The sequence below is a fragment of the Euprymna scolopes genome, chromosome 13, assembly GCF_053919585.1.
Source record: "Euprymna scolopes isolate OS-2025 chromosome 13, ASM5391958v1, whole genome shotgun sequence".
Taxonomy (NCBI): Eukaryota; Metazoa; Mollusca; class Cephalopoda; order Sepiida; family Sepiolidae; genus Euprymna; species Euprymna scolopes.
This window is the reverse complement of record NC_136494.1, coordinates 59,841,739-59,860,673: the sequence shown is the minus strand read 5'-3', so window position 1 is coordinate 59,860,673 and position 18,935 is coordinate 59,841,739. Positions and strand designations below refer to the sequence as shown.

The window sequence follows — 18,935 nt, the reverse complement described above, 5'->3', positions numbered from 1 at the left end:
ATGATTCGCGGGAGGAAAAATGTGGTTTGAACGAATAAAAAGGTGGGGAAAAAAAGAATAGAATCAATAAAAGCGGCTGCTGTGTCTTTTTTCAAAACTTGATACCGGTCAACAATTCATATGTCATAAATTCATTCATATATGTTATACAATACCCATCTAGAGTAGGTTCAAATATTTTATACGTGTGTTGTACATTACCCGTCCTAGAAGAGGTAAAATTATTTCATATATGTGCTGTAAATTACCCGTCCTGGAGAAGGTACAATTATTTAATATATATGTTGTCTAATACCCGTCTTAGGGTAGGTAAAATATTCTTTTGCTCGGGATAGCCAATTCTTCAATATTTAAAAAATAACAGACATGATCAAAAGCAACCTCCATTTTTCCCTTTGTTTTATACGGTCCCGAGCAACGGTGTGTTGCCCTGCTAGGTAAGAATTAAAGAAAAAGAGAGGGAAAGAGAGAATTAGTTAGGAGTAGCACCAGCAATAGTTTCTTTTCTTATTAATTTCTTTAGTTTCGTTTGTAATACAATTGACGTCCCCCTCCCAGGTGTTAGGATGTTTGTTTGCTTGTTTGTGAGATTTGAGGCATGTTAACCACTTGGGTCATTTTATGCCGATTAATCATGTGTTCAGGGGGTGTTCACTTCCTGACCTAGCTGACATATAAGTGATATGTTCTCTTTAAATTTTTCGATAGATGCTGATGTTTAATGTATGAAAATATTGTGTTTGGATTGTTTAGTTTTCGAATAGATCCTAGTTTTTTGTTTTGTTTTTTTTTTTACATAAAGTATCCTTTGTTGTTATAAAATCAGTGTCATCAATGAAAACATGCTTTTTTGTGTGTGGGGTTTGACTTTAAATACACATTAGTTGGTCTTTCTATCTCAAAAGATATGGATGGGTTAAATGAGTATGGCACATTTTTATTTAGGCCAGCGTGATCTCTTTTCTGTTTAGTTTGATATTATATGTATTATTTATTATAATAATTATTAAATTCCTACAGACACTAGTGTTTCATCATTTCGAGAATCATCAGTGCAGGGTGTCACGATTAACACTAGTTGATAGATTCGAACTCGGCAGCAGAAGCCATATTTGGCTTCATTAGCAAGGAGCTAATCCATTCGGCTACTTTAAACCGTGAGAAATCTTGTTGAGATTTAACATTTATTCTTTAAATGCTTTTTAACATCTGTCAGAGTGATCTAATCATTATATTATCACCTGCTCGCACGCACGCACACGCGCGCGCGTGTGTGTGGGCATTAATCTAGATGAACTGCTTTGTCGTCTTCAACTTATCATTTTGGGTATAAAATACAACTTCAAGAATCGAAACCTGAAGTACCTGTCACATTCAATTCGGTTCAGTAGTTCAATACATAATCCATTGCGCAAACCAATCAACTACTGAGTGTATAATAAACTATCACACAGTACTTATAATTGCTTTGCTTGCATATATTTTTTGCTGCAGGTTTGGTAACCTGAATTAAAAATAATTCTTTACAAAAAAGTATCACTTTACGCTAAGTTTAGACCGTCATTTATTCTACTTGACAGTTGAACCAATAAGTATATAAAACAGCCATCTATAGTTTTATACTGTTTTTCATTAACGATTCATCAGCGTAAAGATTGTCAAGCCTTTAACAGAAATGTCCACGTTTAGATTCGAAATTCCAATGACGGACAAGATCGAAATACCTTGCGCTAACAAAAATATCTGTAAATCTAAACGAACATGACGAAATAGAACATGAAGAAAATATAATGAAGAAAATTTAACGTTTGAATTTTAAAGATTTTTCTATTTGGCATTTTGTTTTTCCAACCATTTCTGTCCTGTTTCTCGCCTGCGATGCCTTGCCCTGCTTCCAAAGTCTTTTATTCACTTTGTGTATTTTGCATCTTTTAAAAAACTATTTTTTGTCTTTTAATATTTCGTCACTCATGATGAAAAATGTTCTATCTGCAAGTTTCGATTATTCTGAGTCATCGCCCACAGCATTTGCTGACCTGTTCTCACTTATAGATTCACACAGAAATAGTACTTCAAGCGCGGGAAATTACACCTGTTTTGTGCCACCAGGAAACTCGAAGTTCATAGAGCATTAATGAATTGTACTGGAGACAAAGAATGATCTTGACTCGGATCCTCTAGAAACAGATATTATCCAGTGTACATCTTCGTCGTCAAGCAACAGCAGACTCTGTGAATATATTATTTTTTTAAATCTAAAAAGAAAACATTTAATTTCAGCATTTGAAACAATTTATGAAATAAAAATCAGAAACATAAGTAAAATTTCCTCAGAAGTAATCTAAAATCATTGAGGTTTAATTGTATATATGTAAATATATATTATAATTGTAATTTTTTCTTTTTTTATTGCGGACTATTATCCTCATCTTTTTCTTAGTTGTTTCACGACGTTTCGGCTTACTATTTTTCTGGCCTTCGTCAGGTGGTAACCGCGACGGGATAGGAACTCTGAATCTCCTGACTGCATTCATTGCAATTACTGCCTTCCGTAGTTGTTGTCGTCTCAGCATGTTTTTTGGCCGGCTTTGGGAAGAATTGAAACCACTATCTTCAGACGATTCTCAACTGGGACCATAGAGATTCAACATCTCTATCAATTGCACCACGGGCCCCGAAGGGCGATCAAGAATGAATTTTTTAGTCTTATAAATTCATGTTTATTTATTATCTGATCTTCCATGGTCGGGTCCTTACCGAATGGTATATATATATTATTTTAATTGGAATTCATTATTGAGATGAGTATTATTTATTAATTTTTATTTTTTATTGCGGACTATTATTATGCACCGGTCAAATAAATATAACAAAAATGAGTTTTATTTATTGCGGACTATTATCCTCATCTTATTCTTAATTGTTCCACGACTATTCCTTGGCCTTCGTCAGGTAGTAACCGCGGCGGGATAGGAATTTTGAATCTCCTGACTGCATTCACTGCAATTACTGCCTTCCGTAGTTGTTGTCGGCTCACTGTATATAAAATTAATAAATAACACTGTCAGGAGATTGAGAGTTCCTATCCCGCCGCAGTTACCACTTGACGAAGGCCAGAGGAATAGTTGATCGAAACGTCGTGAAACAACTAAGAGAAAGATGCGGATAATAGTCCGCAATAAAAAAATAAAAATTAATAAATAATATTCATCTCAATAATGAATTCCAATTAAAATAATATATTATAATTGTGTGTGAATATATATATATATATATATATATATATATATATATATATATATATATATAACGTGGGCATTGCTACACTAAGCGAGACCCGACTTTCAGAGGAAGGTAAGCTGGAACAAAAGGGCTCAGGATATACTTTCTTTTGGAGGCGTGGGGATAAAGATGAAAAAATACACGGAGTTGGATTTGCTATATAGTTACATATCGTACATGATCATCAGCTCACACCAACAGCTGCAAATGAGAGACTTATGTCCATTAGAGTCCCTTCTGATAATTTCATTACTGTTATCTCGGCATATGCACCAATCCTAGACGCCGACAGTGAAGTGAAACGAGAATTTTACCAGCACCTTGGCAAGCTTGTAACCAGAGCCTCACCACGCGACAAATTAATGCTGCTGGCCGACTTTAACGCGAGAGTGGGGAAAGACCATAGACTTTGGAACTTTGTCATTGGGAAGCATAGACTTGGTAAATGCAACTTAAACGGCCGCTTGTTGCTAGGATTAGGTTAGCTATTCATTACCAACACTCAGTTCCAGCTCCCAAATAGATTTAAGACTACATGGAACCATCCTCGATCTCAGCATTGGCACCTTCTAGACTATGTCATCATCCGTCAGAAAGATAAAAATGATATCCATATTACTAAATCAGCACACTAAGTGTAGATGACTGTTGGACTGACCACCGTCTGGTCATCACACGTGCTGAATATACCACCAGAAAGAAGCCCAAATTTGAATTAAAACAGCAACCTCGGAAAAATATAACTCTCAAAACTTCACCTCACAGAGGTAAAAACAAAATACCAACACACCATCGAACAACAACTTTGTATAAACCCAACCAATTCTTGATGCCTAGAATGGTTGTCAATCAGTAAGATCATTCATGAATTAGCCACAGTCACAATCGGTTTAAAGAAAAAGAAAAATCAAGACTGGTTTGATGAAAACTGTGCTGAAATTAATCAACTCATTCAAGAAAAGATAAACGTTCGCCATGCTCATGAACAATACCATCGAAGCTGACGTAAGACTAACGTCTACAAAAATCGCAAAAAATAGTGTCAATCAAGATTACGGAACTAGAAAAGAAATGGTGGCAGCTGAAAGCTTAGAATTGGAGGGTGTTGCAGAAGACGCGACCTTAGAAATTTCCATGCCGGTGTAAAACAAACTTTGGACCCTATCAGATCTTCAACCGGAACACTCCTTGCAGCAGACAATGCCACCATCTTCAACGATCCACAATCAATTCTAGATCGTTAGAAGGAGCATTTTGCCACTCTACTCAATAAAGAATCTGCTGCAGATGAGGACTTTCTCAAAATGGTCCCACAGTACCAAGCACAATTATGGATGAATGTACCAGCATCATTTACAGAATTTCTAACTGCGATGGAACAAATGAAAGTAAATAAAGCTCCAGGGCCTGATAACATCCCTTTTGAACTTATCCACCATGGTGGACAACATCTGAAAACAAGGCTATTCACTCTCATTCTTAAGATGTGGGAAGAACGTCAAGTACCAAAGGATCTGAACGACGCAGTAATAGTAACCATCTTCAAAAAGTGTGACCGAAAATCACGTGGTAATTACCGTGGGATTGCCCTTTTGTCCATAATGGGAAAAATCTTTGCCCGCATATTACTGAATCGGTTGCTGCAAGTCACGGAATCCGTCCTCTCAGAGTCTCAGTGCGGCTTTCGTGGGAACAATAGATATGATTTTCTGTGCGAGACAGCTGCAGGAGAAAAGCATGGAACAACAGAACCCCCTCTTTCTTGTATTTTATGACCTACAAAAAGCATTCGATAGCGTTCCAAGAGATGCAATGTGGAAAGTTCTCAAGCAGTTTGGTTGCCCAATCCACTTTGTAGAACGCATCCAGGCACTGCATGAAGGCATGTCAGGATATATATCACACCAGGGCAAAGAAACAAATAGTTTCCAATTACCTGTGGACTAAAACAAGGTTGTGCCCTTGCACCTACCCTTTTTCCTTATATCTTGCTGCAAATAACCCAACGGGAGTTAATATTAGGTACCGTTATGATGGGGGACTTTTCAAGGCTGCTAGACAAAAATGTCAAAGCCTTGTGAAATTCCAACACATCACAGAGCTTCAATATGCAGATGACAACGTGGTCCTTAGCCATTCCAAGGAAGACATCCAGAGATCAGTAAACAACTTCACGGCAGCCTACCATCGCTTCGGACTCTGTTAATATTGGTAAGGCAAAAGTGCAACCAGTACCCAATACCATCTTACAGGACGTAATCATTCACATAAATGACACTCCTCTTGAGCAAGTTGATCATTTTCCATATCTCGGTAGCATAATATCGGAAATGTGCTAAAATGAGAATGAAATAGAAAGCCGAATTCGCCTCGCCTATGGTGCTTTCGGTAAACTGACGAAGCGCATCTTCAATAACAAACATCTTTCAATAAGAACTAAACTCATGGTATACCACGCGATTGTTATACCTACGCTTTTGTATGGGCGTGAGACCAGGATTATATACCAAAGTGATCTCATTAAACTCGTAAAATTCCGCCAACAAAACTTCGAGCTATACCGAACATCAAATGGTATGACTATGCAACCAACACAAGCGTTCTTGAGAGCATACAGCTGCAGTATTGAGGCAACCACCATTATGCACAGACTCCGTTGGTTTTGGCATATCCTCAGAACGGATGCAAACTGGCTCCCTTGACAAACCATGTACTCGGTGCTAGCTACAGGAAAAAGACCTATCGGCCGCCCTCTACTGCGATATAAGGGCCAACAAAATCCACCCAAAAAAAAACCCGGATTTGATCTTCAGATCTGGGAAACAACATCTCAGAATCGGTGCCTGTGGCGCAAATCCATCATACATGGTACCAAAGGATATGAAGCAGAAAGAAGAAGACTGGTGGAGATCAAAGATAGGCAAGAAAAAATCGTGCTGAACAACAACGCCCCCCTGCCAAGCATTGCTTGCCTTTTCTGCCCACGCAAATTCCACGCTCAGATTGGTCTGAGAAGCCATCTGCCCATCCAAACACTGATGGAAGAGGAAACTGAAATTCTCGGATACGAGAAACCGGCCGACGACGATATATATATATATATATATATATATATATATATATATATATATATATATATATATATATATATAGGAAATCCAATATTGATGACTTAAATTAATTCTTAAAATGTATTATTAAATTAAATTATTATATTATTCAGTTGTAAACATTTGTTGAAGAAAATCCAGTTCCATCTTTAGTAATGGTTTAAGTTATTGAACTAGAACAATTGAAGAGTTATATGGCTAATATGAATTTATATACACTTTTTAACATAATAAAAACGCGTCTTAGTCTGATCATTGGTATCAAGTATTAGTATGTCTGTCTGGATATATATATATATATATATATATATATATATATATATATATATATATATATATATATATATTTCTTTACGAGGATCGTTTTCATTAAAAATCTAGTTAGTATTATTCATCTAAAACTATGAAAAGCGCGCTTGAGAGGTGTTTACGTTTTGTGGAAGAAACTGAAGCCAAACAAACTGACCACCGAAATTGAACTGATGTCGTGTTTTACAATTAAACTCGAATTTTTACCCGAAATGTTTTTTTCACTTAATAATCATTATTAAGAATAAATAAATTAATACGACTTTTTAAAAAATAACAACATGTAACTACTTTTAATGCCTAAACAAATTGTTCTTTAAAATTATTTTGCTCGAACGGATACATATGTAACTTAGGGTTCGCTTATGTAGTCGTTATTTTCTAGAAAATTGTTTTGGAAGGGGCCGACTGAATTTAGCTAAGATCCATCCCTACACACGACAGGAACATTTAATTAATCACGAGTTATTTTCCAGATATCCTGTATATTTTACAAGAATTACTGAAAAAAGTATCGGTTTGGCAAAATTTCGAATGCCATACCCGAAATATACGAAACATGCAGATAGAACTTTTTTTTTTTTTAATTTTGGGTGTTAATTATTGTACGGTCTATTATGAACATTCGGGTTTTTTAAATATTTTTTAATTCAACATATTTTTATTTTGTTTTGTTTTACCCTTTTATTTTCCAGCACCAGTTTGTGGTTCACCAGGGGAGGTAACTAACGGAGGGCGCAAGGGGCAATCGTTTCGGTACCCATCCGTAGTGACATATTTTTGCAATGAAGGATATCAGCTAATTGGCGATCCAAACAGAAAATGTCAAGTTGACGGAAAATGGTCCGGGTCTCTTCCACTTTGTCGACGTAAGTTTGTTTATTCTTTTCCGTAAAGAACATTACTAAAAAGGGTCCAGCATTCTTAGAGATCCCCCTGTAACTTTGTTAGGGTATTTGAAATTATTACTGCTGATTCGAGCAACGGGAGATGAGCAGTGTCGCGCTTCTTAAATGCAACACTGCCACCATTCAGAATTTAAATATAACTTCCGAAGAATCTTTCACCCAAATTCTAAGTAATGATCATTTTTTTTTATTATTGAGTCACCTCTTATCAAAATAAAAAGCCATTCAATGATAAAAGTTAATAAAACTGAAATTATTGTCAGCTGAAAGATAAGAAAGACAATGGGAATACTGATCGACGGTATGAACTTATTACTTGTGAGACGGATCTGGTAAGATTTGTAGTTAACAGGGGAGCAGTCACACAGCTTTGTGTTCTTCAAGTAGAAATTTCTTACAGCCACGGGACCAGTAATGAATTACTATAGATGTGTCCGTCTCGTTAGAAAAAAAACGCAACATTTCTGCATCTTGCAACAAACTACGAGATCAGGAAAGTACGGTGCCTTCCATACCCATTGTTAACACATTCTTGCACACAAAAATGCGGACAGTAAATACTTAAACTCTCCCTTTACATTGTGTGGTGCGCTTTCTGTTAATTTTTGCCAATATATGGGAATTAATATTCATGTTTTTTGTGGTTCTTTGAGGTAAATGTTGGGTTACTAGATTTAAATATTTCTGTATTATGAGCTCTATTAATTTTTGAAATATTTCGTCACCTAAATATGTTTTTACTTTACGAGCTCAATGGTTAACTTAGTTCATTACGATCGCTTCAGCGAACATTTTTCTGTTTGCCTCCTCAGATGATCAAAAGCTGGAACACTTGAGGTTGTAAAATAAAAATATATATTGAGCTCTACCAACGTATTAAGCACTTTTTATCCTTCCTCACCACTTTTACCACTGAGTGTGTGTATATATATATATATATATATATATATATATATATATATATATATATATATATTACTATAATAATTAAATACCTTAATATATATATATATATATTACTATAATAATTAAATACCTTAATATATATATATCTTTTACTATAATAATTAAATACCTATATATATATATATATATATATATATATATATATATATATATATATTCCGTTCCAGAATTATATGCAAATCGATATTTTCGTTCTAACTCCGATAGTTTTCAATGAAAATTTGTTAAATTTAGCACGTTATATGGCAACACTAACACAAGCGCAGATCTAAAGTTTTAAGCTAATCTGCACAGTAATAAAAGAATTAGCAACCATTTTGGTGGTTTGCATTATTTTGGCGTGCCAACTTTATATGCAAACCAATGCTAAAATATGGTGAAGTGCTAAAAGTTCATCGAAACATTGATTATTCTAGGAATTTGTAAATTGTGAACAACAATAATGAAGAACAAACAACTTCAATATGGTTTCATAGTACAATCAATATTTTATATAATTGACATTTTTATTGACAAAAGCAAAAAGCCTTTGGTCCATTGAAGATGTCAAACTTTCGATTTCATCTGATGAAATGTCTTTGTCAGCAGTCAGAATAGCATTCCAGATGTTATCCTTGGAGTTGTACTACCTTCTTCCGGAATAAATATTTTGTTTCAAGATGCTCCACAGATTTTCGATGGGATTTAAATCTGGAGAACAGGCTGCCCATTGCATTATTTTCCCATGTCTGGCAAAAAATCTCTCCAAATATACAGTGGCTATCCTTGCAGAATGAGACGGTGCATTATCATGCATGAATACCATCTTTTTCCGGAATGCCAAATTCTTCTTCTTGTGCCAGGGTTCCAAGTGTTCCTTAATGAAGTCAATGTTGAGTTTGACGGTAATTTCCACTCCATCTGCGACTCTGAATGGTCCTACCAGCTCATTACCAATGATTGCAGCCCAGAACATCACACCACCACCTGCTTGTTGACGCCTGATCCTTTGGGGATGTAGACCCTCATTATAATACCTCCCCTCCGCGCATCGGGTCCATCAAGAGTCGCTCGACACTCATCGGTGAATAAAACAGTTTGAAAATTCACCTTCATGTGATCTCTTGCTCACTCCATCATCTTTTTCTTGTTGATATCCTTCAATTGACGGCGGACCTCTGGCTTTCCAAATTTTGCAATCGTCCTCAGGATAGGGCAACGAGTTGATTTGGGCACATCAGGAACGCGAGCTTTTTAAAAAAAACTTGTTTGCTAGTTTGAAGTGGGTTACGGCGAACTTCTCTCTTGATCTTACTCATTGTTTGACGTAACAGATATCATTTCTTACAAATTTTCCCTTTGTCAGAACGTCCGTTGCAAAGTTGAGGGTTAGTACAATATTTTTTATTGTACGATGATCACGGTGTGATTCTTTGGCAATTTATAAGGTGGAAATCTTATTATGGAGCCTTTGAACAATTTTAGACTTCTCGGCATGACTTAAAGCACCTTTACGCCCCATCTTGCACATAAAGTTGGCACGCTGAAAAAAACTGCAAGTCACCAAATAGCTGCCGTTTGCTCTCTATTGCGCGGATAAACTTAAAATGTTATATCTGCGCATGGGTTAGTGCTGCCGTATAACGTGCGAAGTTTCACGAATTTTCATTGAAAACTATCGGTTAGAACAAAAATATTGATTTGCATATAATTCTGGCACGAGGTGTATATAAACTCAGAGGTAGAAATAGTAATATATATATATATATATATGTAAATATAGATATTTAGTGTATATATATATACATATATATGTAAATATAGATATTTAGTGTATATATATACATATATATGTAAATATAGATATTTAGTGTATATATATACATATAAATATATATAAATATAGATATTTAGTGTATATATATATATGCATATATATGTGTGTATATGTGTGTATGAAAGCCAAGAGCCAATGGGGAATACTGGTCCGTATGATGAGAGATGTGGAAGTATTAACATTGACCGATGGTGTGAAATGCGCTTGATTGCTTATATAGCGGTCCATGACAAAAACTTTGCATTTGATTTGAAGTTGCAACCAGCAAGAAAATGATCGTGCCGTAATGTCCTGTACGGGTGTAAAGTTCTCACAATAAGCTATACCAAAATACCGTTATTGTCATGTAATTATATGCATCCTATCAACTGAACAGCTAGTATTTATTTTCCCGCTACTATTTTTACCAAAACATGTTTATTAGATCTATAATTTCTTTTAAAAGGAAAGTAACCAACGCGACCATCAGACCAAGACTGGCACGCTCTGATGATTACCTTCTCAGTGGAAATGTGTCCCCGTGTTTCATACTAATGAAATGGATATACAACACCGCGATCTCCTAGTTAATAACCATTCAAGCCTCACATATTTTATTAACTCAATCACAATATCTAACAACAGGGTGTGGAAAATATATAATAATATCAAATTTATAACACTGGGTCTTATAACCCAACATGTTAACCCCTTGACTAGCAAGCTAACAGCTGAGTCGTCTAAATACGGTTTTAATACAATCGCATACCAATGTAGGACAATAGAGTTACTGGTTGCTATAAAATAATTTTGCTCCTGGCAATGTGACCTCTTTTTCATAAAGAGGCTTAAAGTAATTATTAAATAATATATTAGATGCAAGGTGTCAAAAGTCAAGAGTTTTCACATAAAATTTCTACAGCCGTTTCATTTATTTATTCCAGTGCCAGATCTGCATTGGAAGATACCTGAATGGAAATTTCTCTATCTTACACAAAACACGCTAAAAATTTTCGTTTTAAAATGTCTGGAAGTGGCATCTATTAATGTGTGCGAACCGTCTCTTTGTAAAAAAAAAAAAAAAAAAAAAAAAAAAAAAAAACGAACATACCGATAATTTAGAACCCGAGATTGTTTTCTTTTCTCCCTTCTCCTAACCAATTTTTTCCTACTATCGCTAATAATTAAAACAATATAACCGCTCGCCGTTTATTTTGAAAAGTGTCGACTGAAAGACGTCTTGATAGTTGTTTTTATACCCTACCCATTATTTAACCGTTTTTTGGCTACTTTATGTTTTTAAACATTAAATTAGATTTAAGGAAAAGAAAGAAAGAGGAAATGAAAAAAATTTTAAAGTGTATTTTGTTTTTGTTTTTTGTCAAATTTATATTCTTTAATGATAAATGGTTTAAACTATAAAAAGAAACTAAACAATTAATAATAGTACTGCGTCCAATGTTATCCATATGTTTTGTAAAATTATATATATATGCATATATATATGCATATATATATGCATGTATATGTGAATATATATATTATGCATATATATATATATATATATATATATATATATCGTGTATCTCTGGTTGTCTGTGGGATGTGTATAACTTTATTGCGAAACTGCGTCTGAATCTGTACTTTTTAATATCTTTATATTGCTTTTATGTGAAATATTTTCGAGTTAACCAATGCGTTACTAAAGACCTATACGTATATGATCATTAAAAACAAACATCATTTTAGGCGCATTCATACCTTTTCGAATGGTCGTTCTCGTTTATAACGTTAATTTACTGTAAAATTACAACGCTTTCGGTCTGTTAAATTGTCCGTATATCAGCTAATAATTGCTTCTTCCTTTCATTTTCGAATCTAATTAGCCACTAATGGAGCATCTAATTCATTTTCCATCGTTCGGGTCGTCAGTTGCAATGCCATAAACGAACCCGTCGATATAGATTGATTTGTCTGGGAGAAAAACTTCAAATGTCTTTTTGTCTGAATATATGGCATCAATAATTACTTGATTCATACAAAATGTTTAAAAAATCGATGACATATGTATATGTTCTATACGTGTGTAACGTAGTTTACGTTTACACACGTATTAGTATATAGACAGTATCGTAAGATACAACGACAAGGAATAACTCGACTCACTTTTTTTCCGTTGAACAGATAGACATTTATTTTCAGGTAATTCTCAAATCAGGTTTTGTCTCTTGTTCAAACCTGTCGCTCTCGGCCAATTTATGTAACAACTGATCATCGGTCTGTGCACAGGTTCTCCTTTTTATATTTTTCTTCCTCCTTGCCGTGACGTCATCTCGCAAGCGGCTCGGTTACTGACATACAGCTGCCATACGTGCACCCGCCTTCTGTTACATGTGTATATAGGTCTAAAAAAAATTTTATTGTGTTATAGGCCAGTGAAACAAATAGTGATCAATATTCAGTATTGTAAACATCTAATACGTACACTGTGTTCGATAGTAAACGCTATCCCTGTGATCCGGTCTTAGGTGAATTATGTCTAGATGTACATAAATAAAACTATTACAAATACCATCGCATAAATTTTTAAAATATCGTGGAAGTAAGTAAAATAATAGCGTGATGATTCGTACGGGTTTTTTTTATTTATTTATTTTTTTTTTTTTTTTTTGATAAAATAATAGGAGGTTCCTTATTTAGCATTCGACGAATGTTAGCCATTCTTTTGCCAGGTAACCGAAAACAGCAAAACAAATACAGATGAATGTAATATGGTTGACACTAACCAAACGAATGCTTTGGTTAGCCTCTCCTCAAGTGTGACAGCATCAATCCACCTTATGGCCTTCAATCTCGGTAATACGAGTGGCGTTCCAAAAGTAATGTCTATTATTTTTTTCGAGTAAGCAGATCAAACGGATTGCAACTTGCATTGTTATGATGACTGAATTTATGCATTCATGATCTAAAAGTTTCATCTTTCTTTCTTGGATATATTGCCGGTGTGAAAATCTAAGAAACTCTATCATCGACGTGGGTCATTTTGCAAGGAACGAGAGACGTTACAATTAAAAATTTAAAAAAAAACATTTATTTGAAGATATTTTATAATTAATAATGGTTCTATCAGATCCTGTCTCGTCATTTTTATTGAGATAGCTACAAATTGAGATAACTACAAAGTGACAATCAAACGCCATCTTCTTTTGTCGTAGAAATCAGATTTATCATTAACAAAGGCAATAGGAAAAACGATGTAAAAAGAAGTCATCATTTTAAAGCCTTTGGCGCTTACTGAATGATCGCAAATCTCCTTGCTTTAGCCAGGATCCGATTGTTATTTGCGAATCATGAGAATCATGTTTACTTTTTTGTGCTGTTATATGGTTTTCATCACGCTTCGATCATTTACATATATAAGGAGTACCTAGGCGACACTAATATGTTGAGTCGTATCATGGGTTTGAATTTGTTTTCACACTAGTGCTCATGCTGATATTCTCTATTTTGTCTAGGAGCGAGAAACTAGTGGCAGATGCACCAGCCCAAATATTACAACAATACTCCATAAATGAGCGAATGGTGGCCTTATAGAGCTATAGGATACTTTCAGGCGTTAATAGCTTTCTAGCACGGTAGAGACAACCCACCTTCTTCGCAGCGGTTCTGGCAATGTTCTCAATGTAATTGTTCCAATTCATGTTTCCTGTGAACGTTAGGCCGAGGTGTTTAAAAGATGTACTTTCAGATAAAGAGTCTTTGGCCATTGCTATTGGCGGTAGGGAAGATTTCTTGTAATTATTGAAGGAAACTAGTTTAGTCTTGGCAGCATTGAAGGTGACCATTCATTTTTGTCCCTATTCCACTACGGATCGGAGGTTTTCCTCTAGTGTTTCTGCCATTTCTTTAGATATGTGTTCATTTGTTTTCCTGTCGTGTCTTATAGGGCGTGGTGTCGTCAGCATACATACCCATCTCACAGACAATTTTGTCCAGGGGTCATGTATGAATATTAGGAATAACAGAGGTCCAAGGATAGATCCCTGAGGCACTCCCGCATTTATATCATATTAAATATATATATGTGTATGTGTGTGCGTGTATATATATATATATATATATATATATATATATATATATATATATATAAATGAAATCAAATAAAAAGCTAAGTAGACGCCTAATTAAATAGATGAAAGCGTTGATTTATTGATCAGTGTTTTTTATCGAAACGAAATCAAATTGCAGGATGGTTTATTTTACTCTGTTGTGTTGAGTAAAATATCTAATGATATTTATACATTATATATATATATGCACTCACATATATGTTTATATACATATACATACATATATACATGCATACGTATGCATTTATACGCACGCATACGCACATTTATATAACCGCGAAACCGGACAAACCTCCATCACTAAAAAAAAGCTCTTAAGTATATTCTGCTTATCCAGTCATGCGTTGGCACAATGAAAAATAAATCCTCCTGGACCCAAGATCTGTTATCAATGATGTGACGGGAAAAAACTGCATTATCATCATTATCATTATCAGCAACATGGTTATTATTCCAAAGTTTCAAACAAGAGTTCATATCCTGACGGCTAAATGACGTAACCAAAAGCAGTGATCTTCCAAACGTTGATCCTTATGTTTAGTTATCTTGTACGCAGTTTATAAGTTACATTTCTAGAACTGTCTTCTTAAATAATATAATTATTTGAAAGTTCCACTACTAACGATGACTACGCTGTTGTCTCTTTGACTACCGGGCAAAATTAAAACTTTTCCTTTTTAAAAAAAATAAACGAATTCAATTTTCAATTGATTTAACATGGTTCTGGTCACTTCCAACATCACAAACAAATCCATCGATATGAATTGATTTTGTTTTCTTTCACTCGATTTAACTTTCTATTTAATGTATTCTGTTGTTGTTGTCTAATTCCAAACCGTTTTATTTCTCTTTTAATAGCTGTCAGATGCCCTCAATTAGAAATCCCATTCCGAGGGATGAAGACAACATCTGTAACAAGCTATAATACCCTTGTTAGATTCTCTTGTAAAGAAGGCTATAAAATCACCGGATCAACTGAGAGACGTTGCATGGCGAACGGCCAGTGGAGTGGCCAAACAGCACGATGTGAAGGTCAGTATGAATAGCCATCATACATAATTACCTGAATCAATAGAATTATAGAGTATAACTGTTTGTTTGTTTTTAAATTGTTTGTTTTATTTGTTTTAGGAATTTGACACAGAAACAGCTAATTGATTCGGTTGGTCTATTTGCTTTTTGTGTTTATGGAAATTGTTCCAGACAAGGCATGAAGCCACTTAACGTAAAGAGATAACAGGAACAGAAAGATGATTATCGCAACGACATGAGATGCCAATTGACCTTAGTCTTTAAAATATTAAGCTGTAGAGAGAAGGAATACAGTGAAGAAAATCTAACAGTTCTTGAAAGACTAGTTGAATAGGAAGCTGTATTGCAATATAATTTACAGTAGATAATCCATTTCTTCTTTCGCCACTATTATTTTTATTTTCTCTTTTTCCGTTTACACGATCTTCCTATTTATTTATTCTCTCTTTCCCGCTTTCCTCTTCCTTCGGCAAATTTAACATCGTTTCTTCCCTTCGAAAACAGCCTGATTTAAACATATCATCAATCATTTCCATTACATTTCGCTTTGTTCGATGTCTTTCTCTCTATTTTCATCGTTTATTTCTTCCCCCCCCCTTTCCAGGATGTTCCTTACAGGCGGCACTAGGAACCCATTTTTTCCATTCTTCCTCATTTTTCTTCTTCATTTTTTTTTGGGGGGGGCATCTTTCTATTATTCAAATTTATTTCTTCTCTCTTTCCGTTTTTCATCTTTTTTCGACAAGTTTAAGATCGTTTCTTTTTAATTTTTTTATATATTTATTTTTTCCTACCTCTGTTTCCGCTTACACGATCTTTCCATTTTTTAATTTATTTCTCCTCTCTTTCCGGCTTTCCTCTTCCTTCGGCAAGTTTAATATCGTTTCTTCCTTTGTAAAACAACCTTATTTAAACATATCCATCATTTCCGTTACATTTCGCTTTGCTCGATGCCTTTCTCTCTATTTTCTTTTTTTTTTCACCACTTTTTTCAGGATTTCTAGGAACCCATTTTTCTCCCATTCTTCTTCATCTTTCTTCTCCGTTTTTGGGGGTGGGAAATGGCCGTCTCACGTTCATATATAACAACATATTTTCTTGGTAGATTTCGGGGTGCTACAACCGCGTTGATGGGGATTCTTTCATTACACCAAATCGAGCCACAGCAACGCGTGCCAGAGTACAGCTAGTATATAATAAAATAAAAACATATTTTTAATAAATTTCGCATTGATAAATGTAAAGAAAAAATTTCTAAATCAAAATTATACCTTTATATTCAAACCAGTTATTAATTTATTTTTTGTTGTAATAGATCGAATAATAAATAAAAGACGTAGTGCTTATAAGATTATTTGGATTTTGTTTGAGTATGATCTGAATTCTATCAAGAAACACGTGTACTATTTCTTTTACTAATCTGTAATTACTCATTCATATATATGTGTGTGTGTGTGTGTGTGTGTGTGTGTGTGTGTGTGTGTGTGTGTGTGTGTGTGTGTGTGTGTTTGAATGAGTGTACGGTTGTGTGATTATTTTGTACAATCAGTAAAATAAAAAAGACTGCTAAATGGTAGGGTAATAGCATTATATATATATATATATATATATATATATATATATATATATATATATATATATATATATATACCAGCATTCCAGCTCGGCGTTGCCCAGGTGTTTCAAGGTGTAAGTTGAACAAAAAAAAATATTATTACCCCTTAAAAGTTATTGTTTTGGACTCAAATTAAGTTATTAAGTTAGATCAATGTCCAAAGAATCTATATCTAAAATTTCAAGTGTTTAGACCCAAAATTGGCGAAGGAGTTTGGTAGAGTGCTCAAAGGTCAAATCGTCGAACCTTGACCTCTTTAACAGTCAAATTTCTGGCCGACAACCGATTACAAATCTCAGTACACTGTATATCAAATTTCGAGTCTGTGGACTGAAAAAAGAGGGAAATGTACACAGACACACAGACACACACATACACACAGACGCTTTCACTTTTATAGATATATAGATGGATAGATAGATAGATTGGATGCAATATATAGTAATGATTGAACAATTATAAAAAAAAAAGACTCGAGAATCGAAAGCAAAACGTTCATCTCACGATTTATTTTGCCTCTGCCGGCAATAACTGAGCTATGAAAACATGGTTACTGCAAGGCTAAAAATTAAAACATGAACCAATAGCTACTACGTTATGCGTTCGTAATGCTGGCGTTCGATCTTCACCTGGCAAATTTCATTTTTTTTAATTTTCACACGTTTGCACCGAATTTTTCGGGCTAAAACACAAATATAAAGTTTTGCATGGATTCAAATACCTTATATATGAAGTTCATGTCTGTAAACTAAAAACTCTATGAGGAGTTTATTAAGTAAAATTTATTAAACAAAAATCTACATAAATATATATGGAAACAATGTTGTGTTTGCTATAAAGTTTTACGCAAATATTATGCAAGTATAAATCATGTAGAATATCTGTATGAATATAATTACACGTTAACTAAAGATGATTATCCTATTAGAAAACCGAAGCAACTAATAGGGAATAAATTAATGTTTTAAAGAAATGCAAATTAGCTAGATCTGTTGCTAGTGAATGCAATTCCACAACCCATGTATAAGAAAATTGTATTTTATTTTTAAATAAATAGAAAAGGTTTTTTTTTAATATGAATATCAATACACACGAAAGAAAAACGAATTTATATATATATATATATATATATATATATATATATATATATGTATATATATATATATATGTGTAAAGCTGAACGTCTGTGTGTGTATGGTCACGAATGGGCTCCTATATTGTTGATTATTATAGAAAACTGATCACATATAATGATAGAAGATGTATCGAGATACAGGAATTGGTATGTTTAATCTGGCATAATGATGATTCATTAAAATTGTTGGGTCTGCGTACGCGCCTGGTCCACATAGTATGGAAATAAAAAAATTTAAAAAACGTTTACAAGTGTTTTTATATAGATGTACATAATAATACTTTGATAGATATGTTTTAACTTAAATAGGGATGGTATAATAAAATTGTGGCGTCTGCGTTCGCGCCTGGCCTCCATAGAATGTAAATAGGCACAAACTTTAATAAAGACTTTTCATATCTATCTGCGTAAGTATACTTTGATAATTATGTTTCAGTTTGAAGAAATATGGCATGATAAGATTATGGGGTATTCGTTCGAGCCTGACCTCCATAGCATGGAAATGTATCAGAAAGTTTAACAAGGTTTTTTACTATAGATCCACATATTATTGTGATAAGTGTTTCAGTGTGTACAGGTATGGTATAATAAATTATGGGGTTTATCTATTTTATTTTTACTTTCATCATATTTTCCTTTGGTTTTGATACCTC

The 18,935-nt window shown here is 34.2% G+C and overlaps 1 protein-coding gene across 1 annotated transcript in view; it reads left to right on the top strand.

Moving 5' to 3' along the window:
• LOC145292271 (protein lev-9-like) overlaps positions 1-18,935 on the top strand; it is a 1,243,866-nt gene that overhangs the window by 772,158 nt on the left and 452,773 nt on the right. The window contains exons 9-10 of the mRNA XM_080138595.1: positions 7,397-7,570; positions 15,359-15,532. Coding sequence (XP_079994721.1) covers positions 7,397-7,570; positions 15,359-15,532 — 348 coding nt within the window. The remainder of the gene's footprint in view (positions 1-7,396; positions 7,571-15,358; positions 15,533-18,935) is intronic.